This window comes from Cervus canadensis, chromosome 22 (assembly GCF_019320065.1).
Source record: "Cervus canadensis isolate Bull #8, Minnesota chromosome 22, ASM1932006v1, whole genome shotgun sequence".
NCBI classification, from domain to species: Eukaryota; Metazoa; Chordata; class Mammalia; order Artiodactyla; family Cervidae; genus Cervus; species Cervus canadensis.
Window position 1 is genome coordinate 51,008,625 of NC_057407.1, and position 14,310 is coordinate 51,022,934.

The 14,310-nt window shown below is 37.2% G+C and overlaps 1 protein-coding gene across 2 annotated transcripts in view; it reads right to left on the reverse strand.

Moving 5' to 3' along the window:
* Positions 1-1,017: 1,017 nt before the first annotated feature.
* Positions 1,018-14,310, reverse strand: part of LOC122424280 (programmed cell death 6 interacting protein) — a 67,153-nt gene continuing 53,860 nt past the window's right edge. For both annotated transcript variants that reach the window (XM_043441897.1, XM_043441896.1), the window contains exons 13-18: positions 10,821-11,069; positions 10,323-10,457; positions 9,140-9,234; positions 3,993-4,116; positions 2,648-2,856; positions 1,018-1,668 (exon numbers count right to left, since the gene is read on the reverse strand). In XM_043441897.1, coding sequence (XP_043297832.1) covers positions 1,494-1,668; positions 2,648-2,856; positions 3,993-4,116; positions 9,140-9,234; positions 10,323-10,457; positions 10,821-11,069 — 987 coding nt within the window. In that variant the 3' untranslated portion in view covers positions 1,018-1,493. The remainder of the gene's footprint in view (positions 1,669-2,647; positions 2,857-3,992; positions 4,117-9,139; positions 9,235-10,322; positions 10,458-10,820; positions 11,070-14,310) is intronic.

Here is a 14,310-nt window from a genome sequence, read left to right on the forward strand (position 1 = left end):
ATTTTTTTAAAATATACATATATTTTAAACCAATTAGCTCCCTTTACAGTCACACCTTCAGCCCCGCATTTAAAAATATAAACTCAAACTGTCAAATGGAAACAACAATGGAGCAACTGACAGTATCACTGAAATGAAACAACGATTCAGGAAAAGGTTAGCATTAAAACTTTGAAAGTGAGCATAAACACAGTCATTGGAATTCTGCTCGGATGATGTCTGGTATGTTCAGATATGAGCCTCACATAGAACAGACCCCACTGGGATATCAGACAACTCATTCCCTTCTCACTTTCTCATTCCACGATGCACGTCTATGCATCCCACCAGGCAAGTCTCACTGAGGTTTATACAGTGCTTAGTTATCCGAACAGCACAGACTAGTATTAAATACACAGCCTATTCCAGAATTGGCATATGCTCCCAATAATTGTTTTGTGCACTCCCTGAATTATAAAATAGTCCAATCTTTCAGGAGCATAAAAATGAAAGGGCTTATCATATCTATTCATACACATTGCGCATTCAATGTTACTAGGTTAAGACAGTAAGGTGAAAAAAAGGAACAGAAGGGTACAGTAAATTTTCTTTGAACAATTCCATTACATTAGACAGTACTATTAATGACATGTATTTATTTTAACCAGATTATGAAAAAAAGAAAAAAATTATTACCAGAATTTGTATTGATTTCTTGGAGAAGTTAGTAATAAAACATTAAATATACATATTCACTTGAATATTTGAAGAATCTTTGGTAGCAATTGTGTTTCTTCCACATTATAAGATTTTTCAAAATAAATGTCAAAATTAATTTACTAATCAGCATATGAAAGATAAATTATGGTTATTATCCTTTTGGTTTTCCTATAAGATATATTGAACCTGACTATTAACTTGCATTAATCATGCACTTAACACAGGATCTGCTTAACTTATGTACACATAAAATGAGGCTAGTACCAAGAAGAAATTAGACAGCAATGAGAATCAATGACAAAACATAACAATGACAACTGTTCTTAAGGAATTTATTTTTAAATTAAAAGATTTACAATGTTTTGATTATGCAAAATAGCGTAAGGAAAATCAAACCAAATCAATAAACCAAAAGAGAAAGATAACTTAGTTTTCTTGTATATCCGTACTTAAACCATCGTTGTAAGCATCTGATGTTCCAATCATGAGACTTAAGTGTAATAATTTCAAACGTTTCACTGGTGGGTTTCTCATTTTCAACTTTTATGAACTGTAATGCAATTTACTTCAAATTCTATTATACTTAGTGTTTACACTGCAACAGCAGCAAATCGCCCAAGTACAATCAAGTGTGGAACTGGGGCACAGCTTCTAGCTGCAAACAGAAATTGTACACTGCATTCAGTACAGTAGAGGACGTTATAGTAACCAGAGCGTAGAGTTTAGTACACTTATTGCAGGGTTGGTATTTCTTTCCCTTTGAACTGAACCAGCTGAGCTTCTGAGCTGACAGATTACTGCTGTGGATAGTAAGACTGCTGCGGGGGCTGAGGGAAGGGGTATGAAGGCTGCTGGGGTCCTGGGTACGGAGCCTGCCCAGGGCTCTGGTGATACACGGGTGGATACGGCATATTATACTGGCCATACGCATAAGGATTGTAGCCCATGGGCATGGGCATTTGGCAATACCTGATGGGAAGAAGAACAAAAAAGAAAAGCTAGATTGGTAAATCCAATACTAGAAAATGAACCATACAGTAATTATTCTAAAATGAAGTTTTTTTCAAGAAAACCACATGTTCCTCTATTTCTCAGTCTATTACAGAACAGTGGAGAGAGAAAAAACAGCTATTAGAAGGTACCTGCTAGAGAAGAGTTCTATCCTGTTATTAATTGAAATGAAACAAAAAAGTATTTAATACTACCCAGAAAATAAAGATTCTTGAAGGAAATAAGATTAAATATTCAACCATAACCAAGATTAAACACAGAGACTCAAAAAAAAAAAACAGAGACTCTTCATTTTACTGTGGCGATCTATGTACATTTCTGTTTTACAAGATTCAATGTTTAGTGCTTGCTTCGGCAGCACATATACTACAAGATTCAATGTTTACTGTAATGCTCATAGATTCATACTGTTTTCACAGTTTTAACATTTGGAAGATAAAATGTACTTACTAAGTTTGGAAGACATCTTAAAAGGTAGTTAAATGTCTGGATTTTTAAGATTAAAAAAATAACAAAGACAGTTGATCTTTAAGTATATGCCATAATTAGATAGATTCCTGGTTCAAGAGTTGATCGGAATGTCAAAACGTCAGTACAGACATGTGAAGAAGGCCTTATCAGTCTTGCTAAGTTCAGAAAAGGCACCTACCTGTTTATCACCTAAATAAAGATGACCAAGGAAACACATTCTGAATTCCATACAGAAGGTATGTTTACTATAAACGCAACATGTAAAAGCTAAAAACAAATTAAATAAACATGGGAAATGGCTATTCAACTGCTCCAAGTGACTATAACTTACTCTATTTCTATGTGAGCTGACAATGCAGCCTGTATGAAACCCCCATTCAGAGAATGGGTGACCGTGCTTTTAAAAGACTAACCAGAGTTAGAAACATCAGCCAGTTCACTGGGACATACAGAGTCTCAGCCTTACCCGGGATACCCTGGATAGGTGGGGTACGGGGGTCCCTGGGCCTGTGGCAGGGGAGCTGAACCGGGAGTCTGCGATGGAGCTGGTACAGTGGGCCCAGTGCCTGCTGGAGCCGGAGCTGGAGCTGGAGCCGCAGCTGGAGCTGAAGCAGGGGTTCGATTTGCTGGCAGCACAGGAGGTGGAGGCCGGGCTGGGGGCTGGGGCTTAGCAGGCTGTAAGAAAAAGTCGGCACTGACTACAACACATGTCAGGGTTCTGTCAAATTGCTATCAATTAAAATGAATGACAGCATATGAGAAACTCCAGAATCCAATCAAATGTATTTCTAATTCCCATTCTTAAATGTGGGCTCACCACTCCAGGAATGTACCGTAGTTGAAAAATAATTCTCCAATTTGTGGATATTCCATAGCACTGCTCTCTTCCTGATGCCCAATATTTAATCATTTACTGCTCCCATCTGTGGTCAGACATTTGAGGTAGGAGGAAGGAACAGGTCAGATAGTGTTTTTATCTCTTACCTCCTCCTGGCCCCATGATTTTTCATATTAAAATTTCAAACACCAGAAAACTTAAAAGAGTACTATCATAAATAATCACATATTTACCAATTAATCGATTATTAACATCTGGCCACTTTTGCTTTATCTGTAATTATATTCTTATATTTATCTCTACATATTTGCAGAACCATTTGAAAGTTAAGCTGCAAACTTAAGGACACTGACCTTAAAGATTTCAGTATATAAGTCCTAATATTCTCCTACATAATCACAATACCATTTCACCCTGAGAAAATTAATAGTTACTCCAAAATTAAGAATTATTCCCTAGTATCACTGAGTACCCATCCTACATTCAAGTGTCCTTATTTTTCATAAAAACACCTGTAAGAGTTTTTATGAACCAAGATCCAGTCGAGGCTCATGTACTGCATTTGATTTTTATGAGTCTTTCCTCTCTTTTAATCTAGAACATGCCCTCTCTATCTAGCTTTTCTCTTTCTATAACATTTGCCTTTAGAAAACCAAGCCAAGTGACTCAAAGAATATTCCTGTTCTAGGTTGTCCAAGCGTATCCTAACAGCACGATTTATGGTTTTATCACTGTCTTTGCTATAAACTGGAAGTTGGTTCCAAAGACTTCATTAGACTCAAGGTAAACATTTTTTAGCAAAAATCCACAAGTGATCCATGAATAAAGAATGCGTATTCTTTATACTGCAAAACATCAGACAGTTGGTCGCCTGACCACCAGACCTCTACAATGTAAAGTCTGTGTTACCCTTTACAGCTAGCGAAGGGTCACAAACCCATGAAACTTCAATCTTAAGTGGCTGCTCACTGACCGGCATGGTTCTCGGCGCTGGAGTTGGCGGCGCTGGTGTGGGCCCCCCGGCTGGAGAGGACTGGTATGTGGGTGTTGGGATTGAAGGAGCACTAGGCTCTCTGGCAATGCTTTGCTGCAAGTCCCTTATTAAAGACAGAAGCATTAGAAATCAACACAATTTTGAAAACCAACACCTGCAAAATACCAGGTATTTTTTTTTTCTTCATGTATGAAACACAGAAAATAGTCAAAACAGTGATAGTATTTTAAAATATACTATATATTTCTGTTCTCAGCAAGAATTGAAATCAGCTTTCTTCCTACTACTGAATAAAATAAAGTTATTTTTTATTCTATTTCTGCAAACAAGGGGAAAAGGTAAACTTTTCCAGAGACCATAATTATAGCCAGAGTAAGGAACATGTTAAACTGAGCAAGTGGTCCTAAGAAACTGCCCTCTCTCTAGTAAGAGGTCAGCCCCTAGACGAGAAACTAACATAAAAATCTAAAAATGACCAGAAAATTACAACTGTTCATAGTCACCTACCTAATATCTTAATCACTGTATATCAGAAAACAATGGAAATTTGATGAAAATTTTCTGAAGATATCCAAAAGATGGCACTGAGATATTTTATGTTAAAAGATACCTCACATAAGGTAATCTCATTAAAGACAGATGTTGAAAGCACCACTGAAATACAGATCAAAATTTTTAAAAAACAATTTAAAGACTCCTCTGACAGTAAATTGGAATCTACCCCAAAATCCCGCTAAACAAAACCCTAAAGTAAAACACACTCTTATGAAGTATTTGGTACTGATCAACTTCTCACTGTGCTGATTCACAAGCACAGAACAATAAACACGACATGCCCTCAAGTGTCTGCAGCAGGCCCTGCTGTCCTGATGGAACGATTCCAGCAAGTTTCCCCAGACCACACTTTCACTCTCAAAAACAATCACGGTTCAAAGATAAATTAGACATTCCATACATAAAGAAAACAAACACACATTCATCAAGAAATCAAAAATACTTCTTAAATGTTTATACATCCGTAATAAATGCTTACAATATAAACCACAAGTTTTTAGCCCATATTAAAATCTTAAAAGGTCAGATTCTGAAACATTTAGTATATGCGTGTGTGTATATGTATCCCATATACAGTAAATATAATACATTTAATATTTTAAGTATTTTACTCATCAATAATTATCTTTATTTATTTAGTTGAGTATATTTAATCATAAATACAATATCTAACATGAATATAGATATAAAACATCTTTCTTTCCTTTGAAAAACCAGACACAGTTGCAGTAAATAACATATTTATATGACAAATGAGAATTTCCTAGCCACTATATAAAACAAAGCTATTAAATCACAGATCCATTTTTATCTGTTTCATGAACTAGGCTTCTCTACAAGACTGAATTTGAACAAAGGGTTCAACATCCTTGGGGCGCCAAGGATGGGAACACAATTTGAATTATAGACTATATAATAGTGACTATAAAAAACATTCAGAATCTCCATAATTATTTAAATTTGATATAATTTTACAAAATGGAAATATATTCACTTGATTCAAAAACTGACAGACCACGATCTACAAATTCTCATTCCACCATTCACTCCCACAAACACACAGACACTATACTCTTCTTTTTTTTTTTATACTCTTCTTTCTTATGAACCTGTCCAGAGCTTCCGGATCAGAAATAAACCAATCCAAATGTTCATTTTTATTTTCTCCCTTTTTACACAAAAAGCATACTTTACACTCGTCTGTAACCTTATTTTTTTTTTACCATAAATTATTCATCTTAGAGATTTTTGTATATTGGTAAATAGAAAAACATCCTTGAAAAAAAAAAAAAAGCTGGACTAAATAACGTACGGATCTGCAGTTCAGATCTTTCTGGTCCCACAAAGGACTGCCCCACTGTGCACTCTTGCAGCAGATGAGACATGCTCCCCAGAGTGTGCTGATAAAGCACGTTATCAAACTTCCAAACTTGACAATCTGAAAAACCCCATTTCAGAGTAATTTTAACTCATATTTATATTGAATGAGGGAAGGTATTTTTTCATATGCTTAACAGTCACTTTTATTTCATCTGCAGAATTTCTGTTCACATCCTTTGCCAATTTTTCTATTGGGTTTTTTTTCCTCTTCATTAGTATCTCAGAGTTCTTTATAAATTTGGTCAATTTGCCTTTTGTCCCAGGAATAAGTTTCAAACAGTTTCCACCAGCTTATTACATTTTGACTCTGCTGATCATGTTATGATGAACTTACTCTTTTTTCTTTAATGGCTTCTGGATTTTAAGTTAGAATTACAAAGACCTTTCCTATTTCGGCTTTACTAAAAATTTCTCTCATTTTTCTTTTCATTTCATTTTATATATTTCAAGTATGATCTGTTTGGAACTTACTCTGCTGTAAAAATAACTTTTGTTTTCTAAATGACTAGGCACTTGTCTCTTAACTTCTCTGATTTAGGATATTTTTTTTCTTTAAACACTAAATTCACATAAGGATTTAAATCTATTCCTATCTTCTGTCTTTGGTCTAATCATGTGCTGGTACCACTGTGTTTTAATTAGAGACAATATTACATATATTAAAATCTGGTAAATTAGTTTCCATTACTGTTATTTTTATGCAGTTTTTCTGGCTATTCTTGCTTAACTTTTTTCACCTTGAGCTTTAGAACAACTTGTCTACTTTTAGATGAAAATCTGTTGGTTTTTTTTTTAATCAAAATTATGTTGAATGCATAAATTTATTTAGAACTGACATCTTCATGAAGCTGTCTCATCCTATCTAAGGACATGACATGTCTTATAACTTGCTCAAATCCTCTCGTGTCCTTGAATAGTGTTTCAAAGCTTTCTTCATACAGGTCTCATATATGACAAATTTATTCTTATGTATTTTACTTTCTCGTGTCTATTTAACTGAGGTCTTTTCTTCCATTGTATCTTCTCTGTCTTTATTTGTATGAAAGCTATTGATTGCTACAAATTATTTTTATAATCACCAATTCTTTTAGTATTTGCAGAATTTGGCTGCTGATTCTTTTAGGTTTCCAAGATGTACAATCATAAAGTCTGTAAGTAGTGACAGTTTACAATTTTTGTATCTCTAATTGCCTTTTATCTAATGGTGCTGGCTGCCAATATAATACTGAATAACAGCACTGACAGCTGGCACTTGTCTTTAGGGGGAATGTTTATAGAGTTTCTCCATTAACTTTCTCATGCTTTTTCCTCATCTGTGAAGATCCTCTTTTTCTCCTTAGATGTAAAAATGCTAAACCAATCACTGTATTCATGGAATAACCATCCACTTCTCCTTGGTCATGGTCATGTTCCTTTATTAATATACTGGAGAACATGAACAGCAAGCATTTTATTTAGAACTTTCACATCCATATTCATAAATCAAACTGGTCCGAAGACTGCTGTTTTAATCTTTTCAAATTTACTTACTAGTAAAACTAATTTGGTTTTGTTTTTAACGTCTAAAACCATTTTTAAAAGATTTTAATTATTTGCTTTTTAAAGGTTTAGTAGAAAAACTAGTAACAAGTGGCCCTGCTCTATCTTGGGGCTGGAAGGAAGTAGTTCTTAACTTCTCCCCCATTCTTCTACAGGAAACTGTTTAAGCATGGACAGATGAGAATAATGGTCAGGTCATCTGAGGGGCTCAAGAAAGGCTCCTGAGTATAACAGTCTCTGGGTTCTTCATATTCATCACTAACGACCACCTGACTTTGAATATACCTGAAGGACAGGCTGGCTGGATATAAGATCTTTGTCTTATAATTGCTTTCCCTGAGTTTCAACAGCAACCATTCCATTCTCTTCCAGCATGCAGTGCTGCCAGCCTAAGTTTTTTTCACCTTTTCATAAACCGAGCTGATCTGTCTTCCTGACTGCCTTTAATAGGATTCTGCCATTTTCTTTTTTAGAGAATATTTATTTGTGCATGTGAGATCTTAGATCCCCAACCAGGGATCAAACCCACTCCCCCTGTGTTGGGAGCACAGGGTATTGACCGCTGGGCCACCAGGGAAGTTTTGTCATTATCTTCGAAGGCTAATAATGAACATGCCGCAATACAAATAAGCGTTAACAGTCCTTGCTCGTTTTTCCTGACCAAATGATGTATATATACCCTTTCAACAGGACTTATTCTAAGAATATTCTTGAGTAATATCATTAAGTTTCTTCTGTTCAATGTTTGGGATTTTCTTCTTTGAAGGGAATTCAGTTTTACATGTGTTAGATCTTCTTTGCCCACCTTCTCTACTTAATCCTGTTCCTTGCTTTGGTTTCACTTTCTTTGATTTCCTCTTTGCCACTCTTTGCTCCTGTGTTTTCTTCACTGTCTTTTCTTGCTTTGGCTCCTCATTTCATCTTAATCTGTGATGGCTTTGTCTCTTCCACTTGTGTCCTAAATCCTGACACTTCACCTTTTACGACCTCTTGTTTTCCTACCATCTTCCCTGAGTACCGGCTTTGTTTGTGGTAATCCTTAGTGATTGTTCCCTAACCGTTTAACTCACAGTAAAATTTTCACCTGTTCTGTGACAATGTTATTCTGGTGAATGTTCTTCATCTATTAGTTTTGTTAAATTCTGTTCTCTTTCTCATCTTAATGGGTATCAGTGCTGAGTCAGCTCTCCATTACTCCCCACAAAGTAAGTCCTCTGTAGCTTGCCCAGTAGGCCGCTATAGAAAGTGACTGTGCTGACATCTTCCAAGCTATAAATCCTCACTCCTCATGCTCTGTGCCTGCAGTTTCATTTAAGGAACCCATCTGCCACTTCAAGGTAACCTGCTTGTGTGTCTCGGCGTTTCCTGAGTGCTGCCTCCACGCGCTGTGCTGCCATCCCTTCTGTGACATCACTATTCTCCCTCCATCTGGAGCCTGTGCTCCTTCACATCCTGCTGCTCTTGAATCACACAGCCGGCTGCTTGTTGCTTTGTAAACCACCACAGAGGAAATGAAGGAATCTGCCAACTCACACTGCCAACCCACCACAAGAGTAGCCACATGTGATTTTTCTAAAAGAGGAAGCAAGCATATGATTTTTTTTAAAGAAAAATACTTTTAAAGTACAATATGATACAGAAAATAAACTTACTTTAAGAGTTCATCCCTTTCTGTCTTCCGTGCAAACACTATATCACTGCATTTGTTCTGGAACCTGACAAGTATTTCAGTCAGCTCATTGTAAAACTACAAGCAAAAAACAAACATCAGTGATAAACCAGAACAATTTTTAATCTAAGAGGAACACCATTTAAAGCTCGTTTGTCAATAACAGTTAAAGAACTAAAACCCTCTGCATGAGAGACAGTCATAAATATGACCTAAAATTCTCTAAAAAAATAAATAAAATCATCGTTAGAAAGTGCTGTCACCAAAAATTCAGTGCCAAGTTTCATGATCATGAACAAGTTCCCAATTCCTAGAGAAAAATCAACTACTTAATAAAAACAACCTATTTTAAGTGGAAGCATTAGATTTGCATGTTCACTTCAGAAATGCAAGCATCATTTCAGAAACTTTTCAAAGAATTTCCAAAAGCACTCTGGAGAGTTTTCTCAGCTTACCTATTTCAACAAAGCATTTAAACCAAATTAAAATGGCATTTTACTATCCTCTCTTTGGAAGGTTTTGGCAGTATTTCTATGCTCTCTTTAGAGGGTTTTACATTATACCTACTGTATTAACATCAAGATAACTTTATTCAGTCATCATGGTGGAGTTAAAGTACCAAAAGGAATTATGTATTTGAAAAACAAGAAGTCACTTGTTCCCCAAAATTGGTCAAACCAAATATAAGCATTTCCCCAAAAATACTTAAAGGAAAGGCTAGGAAATACTGAAACATATTCAGTAAGCACTCTAAGACACAAGCACACCACAAATCTATCATCATCTAGACCCCCAGCAGAGACTACGAAAGCCAAACCAACCCCGTTCCCCATCACCTATCAGCTCTGCCTACTGCTCCTATCCCTCAGAATTCACTCACATTGGCCGACTTTCTATCATGTAACAAAGTATTGCTGATTTTTGCTAATTCCTGCTACCTGAAATGAATGTCTACGCATACTCATTCTACAAAGTTCCCATGAAATCCACCACCTTCATTAAGCTTTCTCCCACTTACAACAAAGCTCTCGGGACCAAAGTCATGAAAGCTAAGGAATTCAAGATGAAGAATGATTTGGTCCATTTGGAAATACCAATTAACTTCTCAAACTATATCCTCATGTCCACACTGGTCAGTTAGCTCTTGTTTTTTGTGTGCTTCATACCTTTGTGCCCTCCTTCAAATTAGCCACAAGTTCAACAAAGTTGTCATACGCAGCAGCTAAATTCTTCAAGACTTCTTCTCTTAAATTGGCTTCATTGTTAGATTGTTTCATTTTTGAAAATTCCTGGTGTGAGACCTTATGAAAAGAAAAATTTATGCAATCACATGTATTTATGAAATTAATATTGTTCATGACATTTTTATTGATAGTTTCCCAACTATGAAAATCATCTATGATTACATTGAGTTATTACTAGACATTTACCTAATATATTCCCTTTGGAGTAGCACAGTACTCTATAGCTTTCCATTAGTAAAATTATCCCAAATTTAGTGGGCATGAAAATATAACCAATAGTTTACAGGTTTCTATTAATATGGAATACTTGCCAAAAACACAATCCTAAATGGATAGATTTAGTCCAGATTATCCCTCCTGTATACAGATTATCCCTTCTGTAATTTTTTAAATAATCTTACTGAAGTATATAAACTTTACCTGAATATTTTTAAGAAGTCCTTCCTGTTTCTTTAGCGATTCCTGGACTTTAGTTGTGAGACCCCCATAGATTCGATCCAGTTCAGTAACAGAAATAGCTTCTTCATTTATCACACCATCTTGAGCCAGAGCAGTCAGAAACTTGCTCGTCATGTCAAAATTCACTGATTTCAGGTCATTCTCCAGCCCCTCTCTTTCCTTCTTTACTTCATCAAGATTTGTCAATAAGGATTTTAAGACATTCACCACCTAAACAATTTTTTAAAAATTTTAGCTGAATTGCCCAAAAAGCAAAAGACAATTACCAGAAGGGAATTATACAAAGGTTCACCAGGGTCAGGGAGAGATGATTTCTCAGAGAGCCAAGTATAATTCAGACATCAGGTTTACTTAGATACAGACACTGCTGTACCTTGAGTGGATTCAGCCTGCAATGCCAGCAGCAATAATGAAAACAGATTTACTGAACATTTATCATGTGCCAGGCACGGTCCTAAACACTTCACAGATTTAATTTAATGTACTCCTTAGAATATCCCATAGAGTATATATTTATTACCTCTATTCCACAGATGGAGAAACTGAGTCTCAGAAAAATTAAGTAGCCTGCCTGAGGTTGCACAGCTACTAAAGGAGCAGAGGTGAAACCTGAAACCTAAGTCTGCCTGGCTCCAAACCACTCTCTAACCACGTGTACACCTTACTGCGTCCTCACGATGATGGAGAGGAAGGTGCGTTTTGTCAAGAGATGCCCTATTTTGCCAACATAGGGAGACTGAGAGAGGGAGACGTGGAGACAAAAACAGAGAGAGATACACGGAGACAGCGCTCGAGAGAGACAGACAGAAAGCTCTAAGTCACACGCTGGTTTTAAATCTTGGGAGATAAAGAAGGGGTAGGTCCTCTCTCTCTTCACAGCATGAGCTCCGCCTCTCACTCAGTCCAGGCAGTCTCTGCCTAACAGCCACATGATTCATAAGTGCCTAACACCCCTATGCAGTAATAGTGTTTCAGGGTTCAAGTGCCCGCTAAGACTACTTGTGGGCTGCTCCCTTTCACTCACAGCTCTTCACACTTCACCTGCGCAACCCCAAGCCCCCATTCTGCTTGACCAAGAATGCTCAGAGCAAGAAAGTGGGCAAAGAAGGGACAGTCCAAGAACCCCATCTCCACTCCTGACTCGCTTCTTACCAGCAGCAGTTTCCGTTCCAAAGATCTCCTCACCTACTGCCCGCGCCTAAGAAGCTCTGTCCTGCTCTGCATCCCATGGCCTTAGTTATCAGCTCCTTGACAAGAGGGTCCAGAGCAAGCTTCCCATGTGAAAACCAAAACCTGAGGGAAAGCCTCAAGTTTCTTCTACATTTCAGCCTCTGGTAACCACCGTATCTCCTAGGCATCCTAGCTTAAATGCAGAGTCTCTTAACATGTTCTAACATGACTCCCAGAGGTCCAAGAAGCATCAAACCACAGACACTCTAAAAGGAGGAAGAGGACAAAGAATCACGGCTGGATGGACACAGCAAAGTCTATTAAAGGGGTCCAGTAGAGTCTGACGCTAGACAAAGCAAGTCAGTCTTGCTTGCAAATGACTTCCAGGACATACTGTTAAATGAAAAAAGGTGCAAAAGCATATACATTGTATGTCGCATTTTGAATGAGAAGGGAAATCAGAATATAAAGCTATACACACACATAATGTATTACGTATATCTGTGTGCCTATGTATTTCTCACAAGAACAAAAGCACTAAGCACAGAGCAGACACTGACGAACACTGTAACGCACACGGAGCAGACGGGAACAAGGTGGACACAGGGCTGAGAGTTCTCTCAGAACCCTCTGAACCATCAACATTCTTCCACCCCTCCAAAACACAAAATTAAATCAAAACTTCAACACAGAAACGAAGGAATCTAGCTGTCCAGCAAAGGCAAACATGCTAACATAAAATAAATATTTCAACTCTGATTATACTCCCTTAGTGAATATCATGGGCTTAGTTACTGTGTAACCAAGGGCGGTTTACCTGGAAAACTCATCTGCAAAACAAGAATAATAGTCTTGTCCTGTATGTCAGGGCCGTTGTAAAGACTGAAGTAAGTCCATGTAAGTGCTCAATGTAATTTCTAACACAGGCTAAGTGCTCCATAAGTAGGAGCCATTATTATTAACTGTTGGTTATATCTCACGGTTTAACTCTCTACTTTGCAGGCACTGTGGACTAGAGGCTTAAGCATGTAAACACTCAGACAAGAACAGAGGAAAAATGAGGGACAGACAAAGAATTAAAGTGTCCTTTATTCTGCTGAGTTATAAGGATTTCAATAATCATGTAACACAGTTTGTGTTGGGGGATACAGCAGCATATAAATTCAAAAAGGTTTTGATAGCTTTACCTGTTGGTAAATTTACATTGATAATGGAACCTCAACTTTGACTTTAACCCTATGTGAAGGTTGCTTGGCTATTAGGAAAGTAAGAAATGTCATTTTCTTCTATACGCATGTTATGCCTAACAGAAGTTCGAAAATTTTATAGAAGCCAAGTAAAATAAAGCTAGGGGAGAAATAGGAATATGCAGAATTAATTTTTTTAAAAATAGTCTAGTAAACAAAGCTGAAAGTCAGGAATATCTTGAAACAGGCTGTCTTATATAGTATAGAAACTAACATCTTCTCAGTACCTAAAAACAGCTGCCCAAACAGAACAAAGATAAATAACTGGACAGTCAGCCTCTTCAGAATGAAAGAAAAAACAGCCCTACCCATTATGCTTGGACCTCTTAATAAAACGTGTTCTTTGTATCACGTTAATAATCAGCAATCCAAATGGCTGGGTGTTTCTCATAAAAACTCTGGCTAATGTGTCATCAACTATGGGGACAACTCTCTGAAGGAGCTTTAATAAACAAATGATGCTTGCCTTTTCTGATAAAGACACATGATGAATGAATATATAGAGCACTGAAAATTCTTGGTTACCTCCATGCAGAAAATCTAGTTTCAATAAAATAACTTCATATTGACTGTTAAACTTTTCTTCCCCTATGTAATACTGTTCTGGATTAACAGAGCAGCTATTACAAATTAAAAAAAAAAGAAGTTTGCTTTTCTATAGAAAGCAGAATCAAAGAACGAAAGCCATGTAAGTTCTGAGCCATGTATGTGACACTAAAAAGAAACAAGGGGGGACATTAAAGAGTTCTCCTAAAATCAAGAGGCCAGAACATGCTGCTGTTCTGTGGGTGTGCAGTCTCCTCTTTGCAAGTTAACCTTTCAACCACCTTCCTTTTCTCCCTGACGTCCTCAGAGCATCTGACTGGACAGCCGTCGCTCTCTCTGGCCCCCAACCAGAGATGCAGGTCCTGTGCAAATCCCAACGCCGCTCTCCCTTCACTGCAGGGGCCGGTTTCCACTCAACCTCTGGTAGCTGCTCTGCGCACACACACTCAATATTCTCGGATCCTACTCCTGTTCACCATTCTGCCTGT